The sequence below is a fragment of the Prionailurus bengalensis genome, chromosome B3, assembly GCF_016509475.1.
Source record: "Prionailurus bengalensis isolate Pbe53 chromosome B3, Fcat_Pben_1.1_paternal_pri, whole genome shotgun sequence".
Classification (NCBI taxonomy): domain Eukaryota; kingdom Metazoa; phylum Chordata; class Mammalia; order Carnivora; family Felidae; genus Prionailurus; species Prionailurus bengalensis.
The window spans coordinates 111940019-111966855 of record NC_057355.1 but is presented as its reverse complement, the minus strand read 5'-3'; the positions used below and the strand labels follow the sequence as shown (position 1 = coordinate 111966855).

General features: G+C 45.0%; 1 protein-coding gene across 1 annotated transcript in view; it reads right to left on the bottom strand.

Moving 5' to 3' along the window:
• The window catches only part of FNTB (farnesyltransferase, CAAX box, beta), a 67177-nt gene that overhangs the window by 20917 nt on the left and 19423 nt on the right, over positions 1–26837 (bottom strand). The window contains exons 3-7 of the mRNA XM_043556359.1: positions 18205–18277; positions 15844–15935; positions 7525–7671; positions 7340–7423; positions 1812–1898 (exon numbers count right to left, since the gene is read on the bottom strand). Of these exons, the coding sequence (XP_043412294.1) occupies positions 1812–1898; positions 7340–7423; positions 7525–7671; positions 15844–15935; positions 18205–18277 (483 nt within the window). The remainder of the gene's footprint in view (positions 1–1811; positions 1899–7339; positions 7424–7524; positions 7672–15843; positions 15936–18204; positions 18278–26837) is intronic.

The following is a 26837-nucleotide window of genomic DNA, read 5'->3' as shown; positions in this document are numbered from 1 at the left end:
TATAAAGAATAAAAAGATGGGAAATCTTAACTGAGAAACAGAAAGCATAAAAAAGAAACAAATCCAGGCAGGTTAGCTCAAAAGCCTATACTCTCAATCTCTAAACTACCTTACCAGTCTCTAGCTACCTTACTAGTGAGTATTACATATCAGGTCTTCAGTAGATGTTGGTTATTAGTATTATCAGCCTTTTTAACAATGACACTGGAAGCCAGAAGATAATGGAGCAACGCTAAAAAATTCTGAAGGATGTCAATTTATACAGTTTCCAATTTAGAAATCTCTCACCAAATAAACTATCAATCAAGTGTGAGAGTAGAATAAATAATCTTAATCTTAAAATAATGCATAATCTTAAAAATTCATCTCCCAAGTGCTCTCTTTTGGAATCTACTAGAGTATGTGCTTCATTAAAATGAGTAAGTAAGCCAAGAAAAAAAGAGGACAGGGGCTTCAACAAAGGAGAGAAGTGAAGTGAATCTCATGCTGAAAGGAAGCTTCTGGATGCCTGCTGTGCAGCAAGCTGAGAGCAATCTGTCCAGACTGAAGCAGGAGAGCAGGGGGCTCCAGGAAGGATAACTCAGAAAACACACACACACACACACACACACACACACACACACACACACACAGAACTGATACATCACCGAAAGTGTTTGTATTGAGAGTAACTTTATAGCTCTGGCAGAAAATCTGGGAATAAGTCCATAATCTATACATTAAAAAAAAAAGAGGTAATGATTAATTCTAGGAAAATAAAAATTATGTAAGACAGTAAATCTGATCATATTTTACCATCTGATTTACCTGCAAACTATATTTTCACAGTAATAGGTACTACTTTGATAAGAATAAACGTGTAAAAAGCAAAATAATACAGCCTGGATATCAAGTACATAGGTATCTACTATACATTTTCTTTACTTGCTTTTAAATTATAAAATATTTGAAGCATCTAGGAAAGTCTAGCAAATATATAGAACATCCATGCATCTAACACCTAGCTTTAACTTAGCCATATGTGCTTCAAGTCTTTCTTTTATTTTAAAGAAATAAACCATTACAGATACAGCTGAAGTCTCCTGCGGAGATGTGTAAACTTCTCTTGATTTCATGTCCTCTGCTCTCCCCCCAGAAGTAACTGCCATCCTGAATTTGGTGTTTATTCTTCCCAGGCATGTTTTTATATTACCACATGTGATTCTTTCCATAAACAGTACAGAATTATTGTGCATGTTTTCAAATTTTAAATAAATGTGCTAATCCGCATGTTTTAACATCCTTTATTTTAACTCAGTGTTGTTTTGGGGATTTATCCACATTGATGCATGTAGCTCTGGTTTGTTCATTTTAACCAATTTATACTGCCATGTGACCCTACCACACTTTACTTCTCCATCTCGTGCTTATGAACATTTAACTAGTTCCTGGGTTTCTGCTATTACAACCACGTCATATGTTTGTGTCTTTCATGCATATGTGTGAGTTTCTGTAGAAGTGGGATTGCTGGGCATCAGCAAGGGCATCTTATTACCGAAATCCTCCCTAAACTGGTTAAATCCACTTAGATGCCCAAAAATACTGCTAGCCCAAGGTTTTGAGCCTTGCCAATCCATACAATTACACAACACTGAAGAAAGTTCGGAAAAAAGGAAACTTTTACTGTATGTTTGAAATGCACAATCCTACAACCCTAATCCATCTCCTGTCATTTTATATTCCCTTCCATTCCTTTTTCCACTTTCTTTACTTTTTCAGAATCTTGATCACCTGCTTTCTAAGAGGCCAGGACAGACCCCAGCATCTCTCACCTCGCTATCCATTCGGCGGTGCCCTCAAAGAGATCTGGGGTGATGATGTTGGTCAGAGAAGCCACGGAAGCAGCACAGTATGCACTTCTGTTAGGATGGAAACACATGGGGACAACGTGAGGCTTTAAGAAAGGGATGAAACAAGGTTCACGGAGCTTCTCAGGAGGGTTGCCCTCTGCTTGGTAAACTGTAACCACCTCCTGTCCTCACTCTTGGCACACGGTCAGTCCTCCTGGGTCTCCAACTGAGAGGTGTGACATTCTATTTGGATAGGGCTGCTCACAGCGTGGCTTCAGTGAAAGAACATGACATTCCAGTCTCCCTACCTCCACATGGTCAAATCTACATCAGAGGAAATAGTAGCCAAAGTGAATTTAGCTCTTTCAAAGACCTCCAATGGTTCCCAAACTTCCACGGTGTCATTCAAGTATTTCTGATACGCTCATTTATTGAGATGTCAGTCATGTTTTAGATCCAGGATTTCTGTTTATAGCGTGGACACATTAAAGGTTAACTATATATTTTTTCTGCAACAGACACTCCAGAGCAGGGCACCAAACCCTAATGGCCAGAAACAGATGAGTCCACTCAGATACTTTCCTTAGGCCTTTAAAGGGAGAGAAGCGCTTTGATTTCAAGCAGTACAGACACCAGTACAGACACACACACACATTTTTAAATGAAAAAGAAAGAGGGGCGCCTGGGTGGCTCCGTCGGTTAAGCGTCCAACTTCGGCTCAGGCCATGATCTCACGGTTCGTGAGTTCGAGCCCCGCATCAGGCTCTGTGCTGACAGCTCGGAGCCTGGAGCTGTTTCAGATTCTGTGTCTCCCTCTCTCTCTCTCTGCCCCTCCCCTGCTCACGGTCTGTCTCTCTCTGTCTCTCAATAATAAATAAATGTTAAAAAAAAGAAAAAGAAAGAGAACGTCTTTTTTTTTTTTTTTTTAAATGTTATCCTACTTGATTTGGAATAATTCTTGCCACTCTGCCCTGCCAGCCCTAATTCTTCCCAGGACACATCTTATTTCAGCTTCTCCCTCTACTATCGACTATAGCTACAAACTGTCTTTTCTTCCCTTCTATGCCCTTTTCCAATGTCCAGCATCTCAGCTCCATTTTACACTGAAGACAACTGTTTGTTTTAATTCTGCATACAGATCCTGTTTCTAAGGGCTCCTAAGGAATACAAAAGGAAGGAAAGAGAAGGGTCTAATGTCCGTTATTGTTCAATATGGACACGCTCCTAAGCCGAACTTACAGAGGTATTCCAAAAAGAAATCTTTGCAGAAGCTGCAAGCACTATTGTGCGACTAACATCTTTATCAGCCCGCTCATGCTGGCCACAGCACAGCAGAGGCTGAGTTACCCCGGCAGGCCTCAGAAGCACACCAGAGTCCCCCATGCCAAACGTTCTCATCTGCCATAAGCTAACTTCAGAGGCCTGAGCTAATTTCTTTCAGCGTTTCAGCCTCTCAGAGGGGTTTCACAGCATTTGCTCCTGACCCCTAATGGAACCTCTGAGGTAGGGAGGTGGCCAACAAAGTAGTTTGCTTCTCACAAAGGGAAGAACTGAGATGTGAAGCCAGCAGCCACAAGTCCCCCACTGAAAAGGGAAGGGAACAAACACACCTTTTTCATGCAGTTTCTTCCTCTCTCCACCCATCTGCTCATCACATCTTTCAAATTTGTCCACTCCTCTCCATATGCTCTGCTGTCCCCCAAATCCAAGTCACCATTACCTGGGTCAATCTCCTGCCTGGTCTTTCTCCATCCAGCCCTGAAACTGGAGGACTTTTACTAAAACACCACAATCTCTTCACTGCAACTGGAGAAGTTGTCATAAAATACAAACCAGATCAAGTCACTCCCTACTTAAACCTAGTCCGTGGCTTTCCACTGCTCTTAAAATAAACTCCCTAGCTCTTAAGGAGATCCCAGGACCCCTCAGTCTGGTCCCAGCCTGTTCTTCCAGCCTCACTTCTACTGCCCCCCATGCCCTCTGTACTTCAGCAACACTAAACTGCTTTCTCGAACACACTCTTGAACACACTCCCTGTCACCTCAACTTCTGCAAATGCTGGGTCCCTGTCTCCCTACTATCCTCAAAGAATGTTCCAAGTTATAAAACCTGGATTAGGAGGGCAGTAATAAATAATTACTCCTTTCTTAAGAACCGGGAAAAAATCGTACTTGCTAGGAGTTCTACAATCTGATTATCGGCAGCCCTCCAGTGCCATAAACACTTGAATAAGCTCATCCCAGACACTTATTAGGAGCTGTGACAGACAGGAAAGATCAAGAGACTCCTCTGTCTAAGCCAGGGTAAGACATGCTAGCCTCCAGATGCCCATCACTGCTGCTTCTCTCCAAGTCAAACCCACTCAACAAGCACTGTGGCGTCCTGGCTGACACTTTTAGGCAAAGGACAATTAAATAACAAGCAAGAAATGATGGGAATTGGGGTACTAGGAACCAAGCAAAGCACGGAAGCGTTCACATCTCTGAGTCTACGCAAGTGGAGAGCATGGCTGGAACAGAGCATATTACTGGAAGAGCGTAGGTACAGGGTTCCTTGGTGGCACAGATCGATTCTAGTGGAGAAGTTTCCGAGCATTTGTCTAGCAGATATAAATAAGAACACAGAAAACACTGGAGCTAGAACAACGAAATTAGAAAATAATTGTATCTGAAAAGGTATGTGATATAATGCCAAAGCAATCTTGCTTTTGTCTAATAATTTCAGAAATTTTAAAAAAGCTAAATTTCGAGACTGTGCACACTCAGTTGTACCATCTGTAGAACAGAAATGAAAATGTAGTGTCTTTTGGTTGCGGGGGTGAGACAACTTTTAGCTTTTTCCTTAAGAAGAGTCAATTCAAGGGGTGCCTGGGTGGCTCAGTTGGCTGAGCATCTGACTTTGGCTCAGGTCATGATCTCACGGTTCGTGGGTTCAAGACCCGCGTCAGGCTCTGTGCTGACAGCTGGGAGCCTGGGGCCTGCTTCCAAGTCTGTGTCTCCTCTCTCTCTCTGCCCCTTCCCTGCTCACACTGTCTCTCTCTCTCTCTCTCTCAAAAATAAAATAAACATTAAAAATTTTTTTAAAAAGAGTCAACTGAATACTGTTTTTCTTCATTAGTTATATTGGCTTTGTTGGCATTTTCAGGGTTTAAAAACACAAGACAACAGGTCCCAAAGGGAGTCACTTATGCTGAACTCCACATCTTAATCAGTTTCAGCTCCCCAGAAATGAAATCTTAAACCAGCCAATCAGGAATCACCTGATGAGCACTACTTAGGTCACTGGCCTGACAGAACCCTGCTGTCCCCTAAAGGAAAGTAACCTTGCAATAACTGGCCCACTTTTTTTGCCTAGTATAACTTCCTTTTCACACTCCTTTCTGCCTATAAAAATCTCTCGTTTTGTATAGGTCCGCAGAGTACATTTCTATCTGCTAGATTACATGCTGCCTGATTAGAACAGATTTTGCTCAAACTCTTACATTAAAAAAAATATGCTTCAGTTTGTTTTTACAACAGATACTGGGATATTATGATATAATAAGAAACATACACAGTAAAACCTTGGATTGCGAGCAACTTCTTCTGCGAGTGTTCCGCAAGACGAGCAAACATGTGTAATAAATTTTAACTTGATAAACGAGGGATGTCTTGCAATACAAGTAGTATGTGACGCCAGATGTCACAGGATCACAACTGAGCCAATGGTTCTTGAAATTCGCTTTGATATACAAATGCTTTGGATTACAAGCATGTTTCTGGAATGAATTATGCTCTCAAACCAAGGTTTTACCATACTGGTTTTCTCCCAGATTCCTGGAACAAAGCTCCTAAAACCCTTGGAATTTCCCGAGTGACAGGGGTGATAGGAGAGTCTTCAGTTATTCATAATAACTGCATCTGGGTGGCTCAGTTGGCTGAGCATCTGACTTTGGCTCAGGTCATAACCTCACGGTTCGTGGGTTCGAGCCCCGCGTCGGGCTCTGTGCCTGGTCAAGCACACCTGAGTTATGCTAATGAGGTGATTCCTGGAGGATGGCCTGCCTGCCAAAGGAACTGACCACATCATCAGAGGGTTGGAACTTTCAGCATCATCGTCCCCCTGACGAGAGGGGCTGCAGATTGAGTTAATCACCAATGGCCAATGATTTCATCAATCATGTCTACACAATGAAACTCCCATAAAAACCGTAAATGCAGCTATTTGGGGAAGCTTCCAGGTTGGTGAATGCATCCATGTACCTGCCAGGAGGGTGGCATACCCCAACCTCACGGGTACAGAAGTTCCTGCGCTTTGGACCCTTCTCGACCTTGCCCTATATACCTCTTCAACTGGCTGTTCGTTTGTATCCTCTATAATATCCTTTGTAATAAACCAGTAAGTAAAGTGCTTCCTTGCATACTGTGAGCCATCCTAGCAAATTATTGAACCTGAAGAGGGGGTCATGGGAACCTCTGATTTGCAGCTAAGTCAGACAGAAGTGTGGGTAACCTGGGGACACACTACTTGTGACTGGCATTTGAAGTGGGGGTGATCTTGTGGGACTGAGCCCTTAACCTGTGGAATTTGAGTTAAATCTAGTTAGTTCATGTTAGAATTATTTAACATGAGGGAAAAAGCACCTGTTTGGTGTTGGAAGTGTTGTAAGAAACAGTTTTTCCAGTGAAGAACTTATTTTAGGTTCAAATAGACACATTACATGTTTTTTCCTCCTCCTTTACTTTCGAACCAACGGTTAACCCAGAAAATTAATCAACTTGTGTAGAAGCTAAACACATTTACAAATAAGGCAATAAGATGACTTTGCTATAGAAAGCTCAAAAACACATATTTCTCTAAGGATCTGGTATAAAACCTCAGTGATCCACCGCCTTTGAGAAATGACTCAGTGAATTTCGTATATGCTTCAGCAATCTCCCACCAGATGAGTGAGCTTCTTGTGGGGTATGTTGGACAATTCTAGAGTAAATAATAATTTTGGGCCAACTGGTTCCAATCAGTTACTGAAACTCTATTTCGCTGCACTCTACTGGCCCCCCAAAATTTTTGCACCTCCCAAAGCAATTCTCATTCAGGTGATAAACATTCTCCCGAGTTCATCAAATTCATTCAGAAAATATTTACTAAGTTCCTACTGGGCTTCCTTCTTCCTTCCTATCCCAGAGAGGTGAAAGATTGTATTACACTATACTGTTATTATATATTATGTATGGTATGTCATTTTATAACAACCAAATATGTTTTTGATTTTTAAAATAAAAGCATTTGATTTTGTTCCTGTCTTGCTTATATTCTGACACTTACATAAAAGAGGTCAAGTGACAGTGACACCTGAGGACATCTGTGTCATGTTTGCAATGATTATGAGCTGTGTCACTGACACGCCATTCTATGTCATTCTGTGAGACAAAGCAGCAGCTTTTCCATGTTGTTCCTTGGGTTTGGCATCTCTAATGACAGAGAAGATCTAGAATCTACTGACACAGTGGCCTGAGGAAAACCCCACTCACCTCACATCCACCTCACCTCCAACGTGCATGAGAAAAGAGCCATCAGGTTGCTTCAACGAGTACAAATACTGAAGAAGCTTCTCTCTGAGACACAAATAGGGGAGAGGGAGGAGACAGCAATGGTCAGTGCAGCAGCAGCAGGCGGGGACCCTTTGGGGGTCCAGCACTGCTGGCTTTGGCTGTACCTGTTAATGACGTCATAGGCTTCCTCGGTGCCAATGATGCATAGTGCATTGACTGCTGCATACGTGGGTGCAAGGTGTGGGTACTGGCCAGGGCCCCCTCCAAAGCCACCTTCTGGACTTTGACACAGCTCCAGGAACTGACACACGCTAGGTATACAGCCAAAGGGAAAAACAAAGTCAGAGAACATTCATTTCAAAACACCAGACTCCACCAGAGTCTATTCCTTTTCCAACATCCTCCCCCTCCTCAAAAGGGAAAAAAAACCTCTCCTCCCACTTCCTGAACACATATTGAATATAATTAACCTTTGAAAAGGGCCTCTCTGCCCTATTTTGAATGCCCATCTTTCTGAGTTTTGTATTTAAGCACCTGTCTAACCATAAAGCAAGGGATGTAAGTCAAGCAGAAACAAAGAGACTTTCATGGGATTGGGATTAAGTCTCATACTTCTTGACCAAATTCTTCCCATACTTTTCACTCAGTTTACCACTCTGGATCTGTGGAACCAGCCCCTTCTCCTTGCCTTTGGGGTCTCCCCCAGGCTTTGAATTTTGCCCAAACTGTGGTGGTGCCCAACTACTTCTTTCTATGCTAACCATTCTGGTCTAGAGACACCACCTAGGCTTACCCAGAATATTTAAAGAGATGTCGTCTCACTCCCATTGCCCCTAAGCCCCAGGGGCTTCTGACTTTTCTTCCTACCGCCACCAAGAAACCAGCTTTTCATGGATTCTGCCCCCACGGTTAGGAGAGCGAAACAGAAGTGGGCTTCTGTCACGCTCATGCCAAATGTGGCAAACTGCGGCACTGCTGACTCATATCGTAAAAATGCATCCTGGCCTGTAGGCTTTTGGGGGAATTTTTCACACTAATCTACAGAAGCTCCAGTTTCCTCACTGAGGGAAACTGTTTATTGAGGGGTTGCCTCCAAGCATGGCATCAGGTTACCCAGAAGTTACATTTTTGCCTCAGGTCAAACCAAGGGAGCCCCTATTTATCCGAGGTCCTCTGAAGTTCACCAGGAAGGGGTGCCCCAGGAAAGCCCTGGTCATCACGCTCTCTCCCCACAGCTCAGCTGGGCTCACTGGCTTCCTGTTAGGACAAACCTCCATTTAAGAGAACACGTTGGAAATCTGTGCCCTAGTGCTCAGGCAGCCTTCTTTTCTTGGACTCCTTCATCTTATTCTTTCTTTTCTACTGCAGCCAGAGGGGCCAAACAGAGTCTAGTCAATCTCCACTAGGACACAAGTGTACTATTGCTTTTCCACATCATATCTGATTACTTGATTTCAGACCTTCCATTATCTGGCAGTGACGGCAATAAAAAATGCTGCTGACTCGCTGCTGGGGTCCTGAAGCTTTCCCGGGTCTCAAAAACAATACTCATTCCCTTGTACCTGCACCTGCAATTTTACTACAGGAAACACAAGGACTGAAGCTGAAGTTGATCATCAGAGAAGAAAGTTCTGTGGCCTATTTGCAACAGCAATTTTCATGGAGAAAATTAATTTGTTCCTAACATATTTTCCAAACCTTCATCAATTCATATCCTATTTCCTGGAAACAAACAGCTAATAAACTCATGTCCTGACAAAGGTTGGCTGCACTAGCGTGCAGAAAGTTCTTCTCTGTATCACAAAAACAAAAGGTTTTAGTTGATATAAAACTTAAGAGCACATTTAAAAAAATGACAAAGGATAAGAGTCACCTAGTTACCCATTCTCTTTCCCAGTTCCTAAGATAGAATCCTGCCAAATGCAACACCCCAGGCCCTGTAGCCCAAGGTCTGGTGAACTGGGATCTGAATGTACCAGACACCTTTAAATCATTCCTCGATGCCAACCTTCCTCAGCTGATATGTGGCATCTGACTGGCCGTGGGGCTATGCTGGGGAGCAGGGCTGGGCTTTTCTGGACTCTGAGGCGCTTCCATATTACAGAACATTCTGCTCCAGAGGCTTTCCAATTAACACCTTAAGGAACTGGCAAACTGACCATGAAGCTGCCAGCCGTCATTAGCAGAGTTCTCAGCAACTCTGAAAACCAAAATGTGAATGAGACTTCTACTATCAAAAGGGGAAGGAAAAACTTATCTTAGAGACCAGAAATTCACCAACTAGTAAAAAAAAAAAAAAAAAAAATTCACAAGCAGGAGACATGGTGCAAACACGAAGAGCAGTCGACTTTGTAAAGAGCGTGCGTTATGCAGTATTTTGTCACACGACTAAAAGATCTAGCAGATCTGTGTTCTTTCAAGTCAGCAAGGCATTTTGTTCTAGCAAAGCGGGAAACTATCTTTTATATTAGGGATTTCCAAACCCAAAATGTGTGCATCACAATCATGGGAGAGCTAATAGAGAAAAGAGGGGCCCAGGCTTCTTGAAGCAGGAACAAGCCTGGGCCTCTGTATTTCCACCAAATTCCCAGATGATGTGTGTACACGCAAAGTTTGAGAACCACAAGTCTTGGCTGAGCAATTAGAATCACTTGGGGGATGTTTTTTAAAACCCAATGCCCAGGTCACACCCAATACCAATGAAATCAGGATCACTGAGGGTGAGACCCAAGTGGCCACAGTTTTTTTTTTAATTCCCATGTGACTCCAATGTACAGCCAAGTAGCAGTGCCTCTCAAACTTGAGTGCACATGGAAATCACCTGAGAACCTGCTGAACTGCAGTTCTGGCTCAGAAGGGCTGGATGAGCTGGAAAGTCAGTACTTTTAGCAAGCCCCAGTTGATGGTAATGCCACTGGTGTGGGGAATCACATTTTTGGTAGCAATGTGAAAGATCTGTGCTGTCCAATAGGTAGTGACTAGCCACGTGAGGCTATTTAAATTTTAAATTTAATTACGTTTAAGAATTGATTTAATTTTTAGCTCCTCAGTCATACAAGCCACATTGCAACTGTTCAATAGCTACACGTCCCTAGTGGCTACCACAGAATAGAGAACATTTCCATTGTTGTGGAAAGTTCTACTGAACACCAACACTCTATCATTCAACTATTAAAAAGTATGTAAAACCTGGAAGAAGACCAAGTTGAAAGCAAGAGTATCAATGATTTACTTCTAAGGAGTTACTAGGACTTTCAGGTGATGGCTGAAGATTATGGGCATTGCTGTCACCAACTTGAATGAAGTACTCAAAACCGTGTACAGAGAACAAGCAAAATAATACAAAAGGAGCAGAGAAACACCGCCAAGGTGAGAATTAAAGTCCGGAATAATATAAGACAAATCAGAAGCACATAAGAATACAACAAATGAAACAAGTACAAGTAATAAATAACATACTCAGGGATGGCAGGAGTGGGGAGGAGTACAGCATATCAATATACAATGGGAAAGGACTAGGAATACAGGAGAAAGAGGACCAGAGATTAGGACCCATGAGTTGTGGACAAAAACGACAACACTTAAGAGCATCATAGACGCAGCGATGGTCACAACTGTATTTGGCTCAAACCTCCATTTTCCAACTAAAAGGAGGTTCAGGTTAGAATTATAAAAACACAGGTGCCTGGGTGGTTCAGTTGGTTAAGCGTCCGACTCTTGATTTTAGCTCAGGTCATGATCTCACGGTTCGTGAGTTCGAGCCTGCATCAGGCTCTGCACTGTCAGCGCTCAGCCTGCTGGCATCCTCTCTCTCCCTCTCTCTGCCCCTCCCCCACTTGCTTGCATGTGCTCTCTCTCAAAATAAATAAATAAACTTAAAAAAATAATAACTGTAAAAATGGCCAAATATTAAAAGGCTTAATATTACAGGCAACCACCACCATGAGGAAGCTACCCAGCAAAATACCTCAGGTATAAAGGAGCGCCTGGGTGACTCAGTTGGTTTAGCATCTGACTTCAGCTTAGGTCATGATCTCAAGTCTTGTGGGTTCAAGCCCCACATCGGGCTCTCCGCTGACAGCTCAGAGCCTGGAGCCCGCTTTGGATTCTGAGTCTGCCCCTCCCCCACTCACACTGTGTGTATCACTCTCTCTCTCAAAAATAAATACTAAAATTTTTTTAAGTTTAAAAAAATACCTCAGGTATACAAAGGGTAGGTACGCAAACTTTCTGGTAGAGAAACAAACACTGAAGCTAGTTTGCAGCAGCAGAATTTAGAGAAGATTTAAGAAAACCTTCAGCACCACAGTAGGTTACCATGGACAGACTGAAGGCCGAGAACAAGTTAGAAAGATCACAGCTTTGGGAAAGGAATGGTCATCCTTGAGCAGGACGGCTTGCGGGGAGATGCCAATAGAAGATGGATGCATGGACATCCAGCTTCCTCTAGTACTAAGGCTTTTGAATTTCATACCATAAAACAACTCCAGCTTAGTACGAGGGAGAGAAGAGCTCCTTCCCTAGCAGAGCACAGCAGTGAGCAGGTGGAAATGACAGGCTCCCCACCGATTCCAGGAGGCGGGAGCCGCCCATGGAGTCTGACACATTGTCTGACTCCATCAAGCACAGTCATCCTCTGGAAGCTGCTGTTCTGGAGGTAAGGTCAAGTCTAGAGTTGGTTATTGTAGAGCAGAGTTTCTCCACCTTGGCACTCTGATATTTTGGACTGTGTGGTTGTTCGTTGTGGGAACTGTCCTGCGGAGGAAATCTGGGAGCACCCCTGCCCTCCTCTACCTACTCGACACCAGGAGCACCTGGCCAAAAAATGCCCAGAACGCAGAGGACTAGGTAAGGTATCTTCACAGAAAGGTAAGGCAACAAATTACATTTAAAAATTAAAAGGAAAAATATTTGAAGAGCTATTCAGGGGATCAGCTACGAATAACTTTTTGAAGGGGAAATAGCAAAACAGTGACACACGAAAATTTAAACTAATGAACATTTGGAAAAACTTTATAAGCAGAAAAGTCTTAAAACAATGAAGTTAAAGACAATTTTTAGATCTTACAGAAGCTAGAAAACTAACTTCAACAATGCAGCGGTCTCCCTGTGATTTCACTTTACTCTGTGTGTTATGTTACGGTACTTTTCAATAACGAAGCATGGGATTCTCATTAAAGGACGCTTCCTTCCTTCCGTTAAAATCATTAACAAATGTACTTAGTTTGGTACCAAAATATCAATTTATTTCAGGTAAACATACATATCAATTTGTGGATGCAACCTCTTAGAGAGGCAAGCTACGTTCCTACCTATGAATATGTTGTTTTTGAAAGATCTGAGACCAGCAGTAAAAACCTGGTCTTGCTGGCTTCTCTTAACAGTCACAGTAGCTGAGAAAGTGATTTTGTCCACTAGAGGGAACTCAGCTTGCCATCTTGTTCCCTAAACAGAAGCGCAAAGGTGAACGAAATAGGAGAGAGAAATGTGTGTGTATGTGCGTGTCACCTGCACTAAGTGGCAGAGTGGGGAAAGAAAAGGGCAGGAAAATAATAAAACTCCAGAGCTAAACTCTGCACCTTAATAAGTTATATGAAGAAGAAGGGGACAGAAAGCTGACCATATTTTCAAAGCATTTCCTTTCTCTGTGCAAAATACATCCGATATCAGAGAGTCTTTTAAAAATCCCAGCATTTTTACAGAAATCATTAAGATTTCTCGTATCTTACTAAAAATAGTTCATTTCCTTATAGGTCAGAGCTACGAGGCTCTGTTGATAACAGATATTATCTGGACCTAGACTGAACTGTCTGCTAGGCATGAAACAAAATACATTGTTGTTGGAAAGCCTAAGTAATTCTTTAAAAGTCTGTTAAATCAGAAGAACCACACGTAAAGATTTTAAGGCAGCTGTGAAAGCAGAAATTCTTAAGTCATTCGCTACCAACTGGTTCGTGAAATCAGAACAAAGTAGCTTTTTAGTTTTAAAACATTCTTTTAAGTACGAAAACAATAAATACAGTTTTAGAACATGGAAATAGGCTTAGGAAAAAAAACAGAAGAAAATTCACCTTTAACTTCACCATCTAGAAATAACTATTGCCAAGTGTGTATATACCTTTCTGGTTTTCTCTATGCATATAACCAGCCATATATACATATACACATACATATGTATGGCTGGTTATATATTATATATTATATATTATATACATGTATTATATATAATATATTACATATTACATATATTATATATTTATATATTATATGTTTTTATATATTTATATATTATATGTAATATTATATTTTTATTATTGTATATTTATGTGTATATATATTTTTTTTTTTTTTTTTAAGAAAAAGAGTGCATTAATGGGGGATCGGGACAGAGGAAGAGAGGGAAAAGAGAGGGAGAGAGAGAGAGACAGAGAGAGAAAGAGAATCTTAAGCAGGTTCCTCGCTCAGCACAGAGCCTGACTGGAGCTCCATCCCATGACCCTAAGATCATGACCTGAGGTGAAATCAACAATTGGATGCTCAACTGACTGAGCGACCCAGGCGCCCCTAACCAGCTATATTTTTAATCTACAGAAGTTGAATCTTTTTAACTATCTATTTTCACTTAATTCATGGGTATCTTTCTATGTAAATACATGCATTTTTATATACAAATATATATTTCATATGCATTTGGTTTTTATTAAAGTAAAATCGATAAACAACATTGTGTTAGTTTAGGTGTACAACAAAGCAATTCAGTATTTGTACATACTGTGAAATGACCACTATAATAAGTACAATTAACATCGTCAAGTTTTTAAATGGCTGCACAGTATTTCACTGTATGTATTGTACCATATTTTACTTAAACTTCATATACACTTTAACACATCCCTACTGTTGGTGTTTAGGTTGTCGCTAGTTGTTCACTGTGAAAAGCCCTTTCAAGGGGGCCCTCTCTTCCTACCTGATGTTGCCACGAGAGCTGCTCTGACACTTATTTCCTCAGCAAAGTCTCACCTATCAAACACTAGGTATACAACCTAGAAAGAAACTCAAAATCGATGCTGACCCCAGTTTGACCTGAGTGCTTCCTCTTCAGCAACTACGTCCTCCTCAGGGGCCCACCTATACTTCCCTCTTCCAGAATCTTCCATCGCTTTTTTTCTTCTCTCGTGTACGACTCTCGCATTTCCCCTAGTGTGCATCCTGATTGTGTATGTGTGGGGGAGAAATTTTCTAAACAATCCACAACCCCCAACTGGTATTTCAAAAACACATGGGCCTTTATTTTGACAATTAAATTCCTGTTATTGCAGAAACTGTGTCCAATTCTACTTCCAGAGCCAGAAGCACCCAGGCTTGCAGCAGCCGCATGATGAGGACAATGCATATTTTTCCTCTCTCTCAGAAAGCTCCGTACATATCACAGGGGTTAATGGTCTAATTCTTCATTATCTTCCCTATCCATAGTCATCACAAGACACCCTGCCCAGGAAGGCAAGAATGAGAGGTTATTGTTAAGGCAGAACGAATGAGACAATGTGTGGTTCTGTTCTTCTGACCTGACAGTGTGACCCCAGGCAGGGGCAGGGGGACCGGGGCGGGGGGGGGGGGGGGGCTGGACTAGCCTGCACGCACCCTTGCACGGCTGTCACTGGTGCTGTGGAAAAACGGACCTGGCTCGCGGGCCTTTCCTCCCAGACTCCTCTCCTTCAGGAGCACCAGGGGAGCAGGTGAACTCAAGATGCCTCCAAGGGAACGTGCTTATTCTCAGTGAGACCTGGAGCATTAGATTCCATTCCTGGCTGCCCTTTCCCACCCCAGGTATCCCTAAAGTTTCTTCTTTAAAGTATAAATTGTGATGAGCTTCTAGGGATGAGGTGCCACACTCATTCCCAGAACACCATCTGCACCAGCAGTTTGGGAAGAATCTTAGTTGCTTAGATCTCTACTCATAAATCAGAAGTTTGAGAATATTCTGAGTCAAGGCATTTGGGCACCAAGGGTGTAACCCATCTAGGACATCAAGAGCTACACTATCCCCCAGGCACTGGTGAAGGGGGATGTCTATGGAGGTGTTTATGAAAGGCAAAGGCATTTTTGCTTATTGGCTTGGCACATGCTTCCTCACAGAAGCTATTCAAATGCATACTGTACTTTCTAGCAAAATCACGTCTCTCAGAATTGATGATGAAGAATTTTCTCCAAGACCAGAGCAAGAGCCAAAAGAAAAGGCCACAGAAGAAACCAGAATCCTTCTCTTGGGAGTTCAAAGTCTTGTTCTACCCACGAGCTCACAATAGGCTTCTAGAGTGGAGGAGTTTCAGGAAGTTACTGGGGTCAAGAGGAGGGCAAGGATTTCTTTGTAGCATGATGTGTTTTTCATTCAAAATCAATAAAACAGAAACAAAACACAAGGAACCCCCCAACTCAAAACAGAATTTCAGAGAACAGCCCAGGTTCCCTGAAGCCAGACTCACTCTGTGGCCACCATCTGGGGGATGGGTTCATCTAGTAGCTCCAAGCTGTGCAGAATCCAGTAGCAGAGCCATGGGCGGCTGGCATCCAGACACTGTGAAAGGCACAGGGGAGAAAACACACCCCTTGTTCAGAATCATTCCAAGATGCTGCTGACAAGGCAACATCTGTCTCACCCCAGCAGCTTAGAAAGGGGGAGGAAGGCACCCTATGAACAATAAATGAATGAAGGACACTTTGCTTTGTGGCCCCAGCCAGCAGCTGAAATGAACACATGTGCAGAAAGGACAATGGGACAAAGAAGTTTACCTTGCCCCCACTGGGTCCTTCCCTGACAGGCACCTAAGGAAGGCTGAGCAGAGGAGTGCCCACATGCTAGGAAGTTAAGTGATGCTGTCTTCTCAGTGCAGACCCAAGTCGATATATACTCTCAGAAAGGGATTTCCTGGGATTAACTCGCTCACTGATTCAACAAATATTTAGCATGTCCTTGTGTGGGCCAAGCATTGCATTAGATACTGCGGGCAAAATAATGAATAAAATTCAGTTCCTACTGTTGAGGTTCTTCGGATATAGAATGTGTGTGTTTATCTGCAGAGGAAGAGGGCTCTGGACAGATGCATGTAAGCACAAGTTACCTTATCGCTTTACGGAACAAGATGGCACATATCACATATATACATGTACCTGAATAACGGTATATGCTGTAATGGGCAGAAGCAGAGTCCTGAGGGAGCACATGAAGAGCCTAATTCTGCCTGGGGGGCTGGGAAAGGCTTCCCAAGGTCATATGTGAACAGCTTTGGATTCTGATTCAACCCACAAACCTGTACTGAGCATTCAAGGCTAGGCAGGCAGGTAGTATTATTATTCCAGTTTTCCAGATTAAAAGTTATATAAATAAGGTCCAGAGAGATGAACTTTTTCCAGATTACAAAGACATCAAATGTCAAAGCTGAGACAGGAAGTCAGGTTTTTGGGACTCCCACACCAGTGCTCTTTCCAGTGGCCCAAGCTGCCCTCCTCATAAATGTGCTGACCCTTCTGGCTGTGGTGAGGCCGCCACCTGGGGAGCAAGTGGTGTGGTTCTGGCCTGTCTGGGTTGCAGTCCCAGCTCTTCCGCTTACAGTTATGTGCTTTTGAGCAATGACTTAATCTTCCTAGGCCTGTTTCCTTATCTGTAAGAAATACTCACCTACCTCACCTAGTAGCTGTGAGGATTAAATGAGATAAGGCATGGTAAGCTTTCAGCCCTCTGTTCAACTGTTCCCTGGTACGGTATTAACTGTATCAGGGCTGACTGCATCCTAACTACAGAGGACTCACAGCAAAGACTGAAAATGTTGAGCCAAGGCCAGGTCTAGCCCGGGGACCTGTTCTGCTTGTTCCCTGTAGCGTGTTGTTTTTTTAATTAGAATTAGTTGCAACATTTAAGCATTGGGAGATTCACACAGAAATCTGGCTTCATTTGAAAAAAGCAAGAGAGAGAGAGAGAGAGAGAAATCTGGCAAGCCTGGGTCTGCGTTCCTGGATAGCAGCACCTGGCAGCAACAGAGGAAAAGCACAGGGCCTTTGGTTTGCCTCAGTCTCCCTCCCACCTGCCCACTTCTCTTATTTATGCTACCTGCTTGGGTCTACCGGCATTTCAGTTGGACAATCCCTGCTGCAAATAATCAAATGTAGACCCCCAAATAAAAAGCAAATGAAAAGCAAGGCTGCTGTGTGTAAAGTAAGGCAGAAAGACGGGGGCCCTCCTGTTGACATTTGTCCTCTGCCTGCCACCTTCCCAACACCCTCCCCCCCACCTCCTCCACCACCACTGCCCTCCCCTGAGGCCCCTCGGTAGAACCCTCTGAGGAATGGGATTTAAAATGCACTCTAAGCATGGGCATTTTTATAGTGCTAAACTGTGTTAGTCCTCGCTGGGATTTATATGCTGATCCTTTGGCCAGTATAGGAATGAGATCGGCTTATAGGGCAAAGGATTAGCGATGGACAGGTAACTGCCTTTCAGCTAACTGGCAAGGGGCATCCAGCAGAAAGCACGAGAACCCCTCACTGTGATCTAACGGTGCAAAAAAGCGCCACCCCTCTAGGGTGCTCTGTCCTTGGGTTGGGGGTAGTGGGGGGGGGTGGTGGGGAGGAGAAGACTGGAAGAGACCTGGTTCTGCGCTTTCAGAAGTGGGAGTCCCAGCCCTGTGGCCCAGGCTCCCCACTCCCCATGAACCTACTTCCTGCCACAGCCACGTGGTACAAAGAGTGACTCTGCAGGAGGCCAGGCCAATGGGTGTTTTACATTCCAACAGAAAAAAGGAGGACTGTCTGGCTGACCATCTGACGGAGCTCCTGGGCAGTATACTTACCTCATAGGCGTCGGTCAGCTGTCGAAGGCCTCTTTTCAGGTAATGGAAGTGCTTCTCCCTCTGCAAAATAAGCCTGGAAAGACATGGAGCTTGAAAATCTCCACCCCGCTACAGAACACGTGTGCACACACATACACTCCCAGCTTTGGGACAATCCCCCACCCCCTACCACCACCAAGTACGTAACCAGCATCCCCTTCAGCTCCCAAGGGTAGCTAAACTAGAGAGAGGCGGCCAGCACCTGAATGTCCCTAACACATCTGAAAACGTGCTGGCAAATGTTCTGGGTGAGTTCCTCTCCTTCATGGTAGGTGACTCTGGGCTAAGTGAAAAGCCACAGTGAATACACAGGCCAGGCGATGACAAACCGTCCAGAAAGCTCCTGAAGGGTTTCACTGTGAACACACATCTTGTGGCTCCCCACCCTGTAAGCAATTCCAATCTGAGCCTCACCACTTTCCTGACTTGGTTAGCCTCTGTCATTTCAGTCATTTCTTCTGGGGTCACTTCTCCGAGGTGGGTCGTTCATACCCTGCCTGCCCCTCAGCTGTGCGTCTGTTATTCCCTCCCTGAAATTCCACCTCCTGCGTGCCGACCCACTGCCCTGGCCAGGGGATCATAATCGTATTCTGCAGCCCAGCCGCTCTCCTTGGCACTGACGTCAGCAACACTGGCCTGTAAGGTGGAATGTGCCTCCTGTGGCCACCTGCATGAGCAGGGCAAAGGACAGGGGCTGCAGGGGGCCACACTTCTCTCTTGGTCTCACAGAAGAGGCCTGTGTGATTACAGAAGGAATGAAAAAAGAACAGAACGGCAAGACATCCCCTGTGCTTACTGATAACACAAATTAAAAAAGAACCGTTCTGTTTTCTAGGTGATCCATTCCAAAATTGTTTGGGGCACCTGGGTGGCTCAGTCAGTTAGGCTTCTGACTCTTGATTCGGCTCAGGTCATGATCTCATGGTTCGTGGGCTCAAACCCCAAGTCGGGCTCTGCACTGACAGTGCGGAGTCTACTTGGGATGCTCTCTCTCTCTCTCTCTCTCTCTCTCTCTCCCTCACTCTCTGCCCCTCCCCCATTCACATACATGCACGCTCTCTCTCAAATAAACTTTAATGAGTTTTTTTTTTGTTTTGGTTTTGTTTTTGAGAGAGAGACAGACAGACAGAGCCTGAATGGGGGACAGGCAGAGAGAGAAGGAGACACAGAATCTGAAGCAGGCTCCAGGCTCTGAGCTGTCAGCACAGAGCCCAATGCGGGGCTTGAACTCACGAACTGCGAGATCATGACCTGAGCTGAAGTTGGACGCTCAACGGAGACATCCAGATGCCCCTCTCAAATAAACTTAAAAAAATAAATAATAAAATAAAATAAAATAAAATAAAATAAAATAAAATAAAATAAAACAAAAATTGTTTATTGAACTCCCACCGTACCATGCTCAGAGTAAAGCCATTAATGTAGTCTTCACCTCAGAAAGTCTCTCAGTTCAGTACTGGAAATGACTTAAAGACACAACTGGCTACGACATAAAAAACAAATGGGTAGATTTCATGAAGGAAACAAATAAAATACTACCAAGGCTCTAAAGCCAGGGGCTGGGGGCATCTCATTAAGAAAGGAACGATCAGGAAAGGTCGTGTGGAAGAAGAGGAGTATAAGGCGGGTGGCCACGGTAGAGGGAAAAAATGTTTACTGGTAGAGAGGGTGAGGAGATAGTAGCCAGAAGGAAAAGAAACGAACAGGTTCAGACGAGTGCTGTCCAAAAGAACTTTGTCAGCGATGATGGGAACGGTATCTGTGCTGTCCAACAGGCAGCCACCAGCCACAAGCGATTACTGGGCGCATGAAGTGTGCCAGTGTGACTGAGGAGATGAATTTCAAATTTTGTTGCATTTTAGTTAATTTAAGTTTAAATAGCTGCAGGAGGCAAATGGCCACTGTATGGTGGAGCACAGGTATAAAGTGTGCCAGAGGTGTGGGGGAATCTGGCCTGAATATTAGGAATAAAGGACAAATGGCCAAAAAGGCAATGCAAGCCCTTTTATAGGGGTCTGGGATGCCAGCTAAGGAATTTCTACTCAATTTTAGTAGGCAAAGGTAGACCCTGGAGGTTTTCTTCTTCTTTTTTTTTTTTTCCACTTCAACTGTGTTTATTTTTTTATCGAAGCATAGTTGGCACACAATGTTAACAACAGTTTCAAGTGCATAACCTAGTGATTCAACAAGTTTATGCATTATGCTGTGCTCACCACAAGTGAAGCTACCATCTATCACCAATATCTCTGTCTGACTAATTTCACTTAGCATAATACCTTCTAGGTCCATCCATGTTGTTGCAAATGGCAAGATCCCATTCTTCTTTTATGGCTGAGTAATATTCCATTATGTATATATACCACATCTTTATCTATTCATCTAATGATGGACACTCAGGGTTGCTTCCATATCTTGGCTATTATAAATTTTTTTAATGTTTATTTATTTGAGGGGGGGTGCAAAAGTCGGGGAGGGACAGAGAGAAAGGGAGACACAGAATCTGAAGCAGGCTCCAGACTCTGAGCTGTCAGCACAGAGCCTGACCTGGGGCTCAAATCCACGAACCATGAGATCATGACCTGAGCCAAAGTCGGACGCTTAACCGACTGAGCCACCCAGGTGCCCCCGTATCTTGGCTATTATAAATAATGCTGCAATAAGCACAGGGATGCATATATCTTTTCAAATTAGTTTTTTTGCTTTCTTTGGGTAAATACCCAGTAGTGGAATTACTGGATCATATGGTATTTCTTATTTTAAATGTTGAGCAACCTCCATACTGTCTTCCACAGTGGTTGCATCAGTTTGCATTCCCACTAACAGTGCAGTAGGGTTCTTTTCCCACTACATCCTCACCAATGCTTGTTATTTCTTGTCTATTTCATTCTAGCCATGTATAAGGTGAAGTCCTGAAGGCTTTGAGCTGAGAAAAAAAATGAAAAAAACTAAGCTTTTAGAAAAATTTTCTGGCAGCAGTAGGCGTTCAACATGTATTTACAAAGTAGACTGAGTGAAAGCACTAAGCGTGGAGAGAGATGAGGTGGGAACACTGGGTAAGGCAGGTGCCAAGAATCTACCAGAGTAGAAGTCCTTAGAGCACTCGGGGCTTAACACCATGGTGACCCATGGGCAGGTGGGCTCTATGGCACGGGAAGTCTATGTGGGTGAGGACGTCAGTCGCACTGTTGGAAACATATGTGAGACTCAGGAGAAGGCTCCAAGTGACACAGACAGACTAGGAGTCATTTACCTGCATGCAGGTGACAGGTGAGGCTGCAGGAGTAGAGGACAAAGCAGAGAGAAAAATCTGTATGCTGAACTGGGGGAGGACCCATCCTTAAGGGCTTAGAGGCTGAGGAGCCAGAGGAGAGAATTAAAGAATGTTGCATATGTGGGAGGAGGACAAAGGCAATGTTGTGTCCCAGGTGAAACAGGAGGAGGGACCTCCATGGAGGTATTTAACAGTAGCAGATGACGCGGCAAGACTGAGGAAAAAGAGGACAAACGATAAAGTGGCTGGTGACCTTAGGAGAGTTCAGGGAGCAGGGAGAGCAGATTCCAGATCACAAAGAAGAAGAGAAGGACAGACTCACTTTCTCTTTCAAGGAGCTCCAAGGGTCAGGACTCAGGGAGTGCCCACTCTGTGCGGGCCGAGCATCCTGCACGGATCAGTGGACACTGACCCTGCTCCCCAGAGCTACAGCCCTGTGTCCAGAGGTGGACACAGATGAGCCACTGGCAGCTGGGGCCCCATCCGACAAACACAAAGCCTGATGGGCTCTGGCAGCACACAGGAAGGCACAGAGGATCAGAACTAACTTCCCAAAGGACACAGCACTACGTCAAGAAACGAAGGAGAGGGGCGCCTGGGTGGCGCAGTCGGTTAAGCGTCTGACTTCAGCTCAGGTCACGATCTCGCAGTCCGTGAGTTTGAGCCCCGCGTCAGGCTCTGGGCTGATGGCTCAGAGCCTGGAGCCTGCTTCCGATTCTGTGTCTCCCTCTCTCTCTGCCCCTCCCCCATTCATGCTCTGTCTCTCTCTGTCCCCAAAAAAATAAATTAACGTTGAAAAAAAGAATTAAAAAAAAAAAAAAAAAGAAACGAAGGAGACCCGGGACATGAGTTAGCCAGTCAAAAAGAAGGGGATGGGGCAGGCGCTTCAGGAAGGGAACAATGTGGCACGTTTGTGTAGGGTCAGTTCAGCGGGAGCAGAGGTACAAGGTAGTGAGCCATGAGCAATCAGACAGGAGAGGTACAGAGGCGTCAGACCACGCAGGACTTATAAATGCGTGGGGAGTTTGACTTTAAACCAAAGAGCAAATGGGAGTCACTGTGCTTCAAGCATCAGATGGCCCTTGAAAAGTCCATGCTAAGTAAAAGAAGCTGTCACAGAAAGACCACATATTGTATCATTCTGTTTATACGAAATGTCCAGAAGAGGCAAATCCACAGCTGAAGTGGTTGCCAGGGGCTGGCTGGGAACAGAGGGATGGGAGGGGGATAGCTAAAGGGGACAGAATTTCTCTGCGCGGTGATGAAAATGTTCTAAATTAACCGTGGTGATGGCTGCAGAACTCTGTCAATAGACTAAAAACCACTGACTTGTACACTTTAAATGGGTGAATTATGATATCCGATATCTGAATTGTATCTCAAAGCTGTTACAAAAAAAATAAAAGACAAGTAAAAAAAAATTCTTTTTTTTTTTAAAGTTTAGTTATTTTGAGAGAGAGAGAAAGAGAAAGTGCAAGTGGGGAAGGGGTAGAGAGAGAGAGAAGCCCAAGCAGGCTTCTGTCAGCATGGTACCCGACGTGGGCCTCAAACTCACGAACCTCGAGATCATGACCTGAGCCACCCGGGTGCCCCCCAAGTAAAAAAATTCTAAGGCAGTGGCTGAAGTATTTTAGGCATGGGAAAGACATGGTCAGATCTGCATTTTCTAGATGGCAGGAGTGGCAGCAGGCTGAATGGGCTGGGGTGGGGTAAGACTAGTGACAGGAAACCAAACCCACAATCTAAGTATGTCTGTGGTGTGTGTGGGGGTGGGGGGGGGGGAGAAAGACAACAGAGCGGCAGCCTGATGGGGCACTGGGGGGAAGGCAAGTGGTTCAACCACAGAAGAGGTAAAAAATGCTTGAGAGCGAAGATGTTGAAGATGCAAGAGCCCAGAGAAAATCCACCAGCAAAGACCCCCAATGAAGAGGGAGGAGGGTTGGGGTGGAGAGTTCTGGGTTCCTTCTCCAGGCTTCCTGTTTCTGTTTTCCCAGGAAGAGGAGGGATTTGCTTAGGTGCGCAGTCTAGGAGAGTCTGGCAATAAGGAAGGATGCTCCATTCTCAGACATAATGAGAGTGTGAAATTAGACAAATACAGGACTTGGAAGTGGGGGAGGGGGGAGGAAACTCATGCGGGACAACCTGGAGTTCTCAGGAGTCAGGGGCAGGAGCAGGGGAGAGTTGTGGCTTGGCCACTGGGGGAACGTGTTAGGAAACGTACAAGAGGTGAGGATAAGAGGAGCGCCCGGAGGTAGTGAAGGCCTCACTGGAGCGGGTGGTACCACTTGTGGTGAAGCCACACGGCAGGCGCCGTCACAGCCCTTTGCTCCTTGGAAATCTCAACGGGACCCTTCAGCAGAAGCAGGGAGACGGATGCCATGGGAAGGACCAGGAGGGTGGGACGAGAAGGAACGGAACGAGACCAGGGAACTGGTGAAACAGCTCACAGTCATGCTGGCCCAGGCCGTGAGGCTGGGGGGGTTGGCAGGATGGAGTGCAGACGAGGAGAACCGCAAGGGTCCACGAGGCCATCCGTGAGGGCGGGCTGAGAAACCCCAAGCCAGGTGGGGGCAAATACAGAAAGTGGAGGCAGATCGCCCAATTTCTAACTCGGAAAGGACTGACTCACAGTGGGGTTTTCTACAGGTCAGCCCTCTTCTGTTGAAGAAACAGTCACGGGAATTTGAATACGCCAAATACCTTGAGATGCTAAGCCACAGAGCGAGGGGAGAAGGGAAAGCCCAAGAGATCACCAGCCACCTCATTCAGAAATGGGAGGCCAGAGAGCATTAAAGGTCTCCTCTAAAGAAGGTTCTGTGATCCTGAGCACAATGCGGGGGAAAGGGACCAGGTGAGAAAGGGATGCATGTACTGCGATTCCCCGGTCAGTAGGCCTCCCCACTCCGATCCGTGTAACTCCGAGGAGAGCTCACACCTGGCTTCAGCACCTGTGCCCAGCACAGCGCAGGCTCTCAACATCTGTTTGTCAAATGAACAGAAGAAAGAATAAAGACACCGTAAGGACAGTTTCCGATGGACCTAATGAGACTGTTCTCCCTGGATATATGTCCCTTCAACTTAAAAGAATGATAAACCTCCAGGGGAGTTCAGGTTCACTCAGAGACAGCAAGGAGAGGGGCGGCTAGACTGGCTCAGCGGTCAGCTCTCGCTCATGCTCACACCCACCGTGCTGAGGAGACCCACCGGCCAAAGCTGACTTTCATGGTGGGACTGAGGATTCTGAGAGAGCCCAACTAGGCACCTAAGCGCGCACCTAAATCCCTCCTCTTCCTGGGAAAACGGCAACAGGAAGCCTGGAGAAGAAACTCTTTTCCTTGTCTTCTCAGCACTCCTCACTTGACAAGCAAGGGGCATTTCAGTCACTACAAAGCGAAAGACCTCAAGGGCAAATGCTTCCCTGCTGAGTCTGACTGACTCTTCAGGATCCTGCCTCTGGACACTTGGAACCTCACATGCCCAGAAACACCTAATTGAAGCGAGTCTCACTCACCTTTTATGCAGCACTGGGTTGGCCCCTGTGGGCAGGTTCCCCCACAGCGCCCTCCTAGCTGACCCTCACTCACAGCCAGGCCCTAGCAGCCCTACCAGGAGGGAACTGATAAGTTCCTCTGGCTTGTTTTATCTGAAGACCAGCCACACGCAGGAAAAGAGGAATTCTATGCGGAAAGCATTTCCACCAGGGAAACTATTCTCTTTCATTTTTGTCCACTTAATCATAAATACGCACACAGAGGCATGCACCCACATACATGCTAATGCCGATACGTATAGATTACTCTAAAATCTTGCAAAAGGTTTCTTTGTTGGGGCGCCTGGGTGGCTCAGTCAGTTAAGCATCCGACTTCAGCTCAGGTCATGATCTCATGGTTCGTGGGTTCAGGCCCCACATCGGGCTCTGTGCTGACAGCTCAGAGCCTGGAGCCTGCACCAGATTCCGTCTCTCCCTCTCTCTCTCTCTCTGCCCCTCCCCTGCCTGCGCGCTCACTCGCCCCCTCTCTCTCTCTCTCTCAAAAATAAACATTTGAAGGAAAAAAAAAAGTTTCTTGGTTTATATAGAACTTCAAGGGCCACAATGCTAATTGACTGAATTTCAACTTCTCTGAGGCTTATGATTGTTTTAAATTTTTTTTTTTCAACATTTATTTATTTTTGGGACAGAGAGAGACAGAGCATGAACGGGGGAGGGGCAGAGAGAGAGGGAGACACAGAATCAGAAACAGGCTCCAGGCTCTGAGCCATCAGCCCAGAGCCTGACGCGGGGCTCAAACTCACGGGCCGCGAGATCGTGACCTGGCTGAAGTCGGACGCTTAACCGACTGAGCCACCCAGGCGCCCCGGCTTATGATTGTTTTAAATTAAAGGGTCATATATCCAACTTCTTTTGGCCAGCCACAAATTGTATAAGAGCCTTACTGTTTTGCACTCAACTGTGTCCCCCAAAATTCATATGTTGAATCCCTAACCCCTAGTATGATTGTATTTGGAGACACAGTCTTTAAAGAGGTATTTAAGGGGGCACCTGGGTGGCTCAGTCAGTTAAGCATCTGACTCCTGGTTTCAGTTCAGGTCACGATCTCATGGCTTTGTGGGTTCAAGCCCCGCACCAGGCTCTGCACTGACAGCGTGGAGCCTGCTTGGGATTCTCTCTCTCTCCCTCTCTCTCTGCCCCTCCCCCACTTGTGCTGTCTCTGTCTCTCTCAAAATAAATAAACAAACTTGAAAAAAAAAACAAGAAGTATTTAAGGTTAAATGAGGTCTGGTGACCTTATAAGAAGAGGAAGAGACACAAGGGAGGAGCATACACAGGAAAGGCCACGTGAGGACAAAATGAGGAGGCGGCCACCTACAAGCCAAGGAGACAGACCTCAGGAGAAACCACCCCTGCTGGCACCTTGATCTTGGACCTCCAGCCTCTAAGATGGTGAGAAAATAAATTTCTGTTGTTTAAGCCACCCAGTCTGCGGCATTTCATTATAGCAGCCCTAACAAACTAATACCCTTGCCATTCCTTTATTCTCAATTCACCTCTTCCAAAAATCTTTTCTGTGTAATGAGTTAAAACAGAAAATCTAGGGCTCCTTTCCTTCCTGAATAAGTCAGCCCTAAACCCGTGCAATTAGGTGAAGCAGAACAACACAGGCTCTGTGCAGGGGTGGGGCGACGGGGCAGGGAATCCAAGTGGATGAGAGGGCCACCTGTGTGGCTGTGCAGAGGGGGACAGGAGATGGGGACACACAAGAGAAATGATCAAGTAAGTAAACATGCTGAAGATATTGGGAGTCCAGTTCCGCTGTCCAAAAAG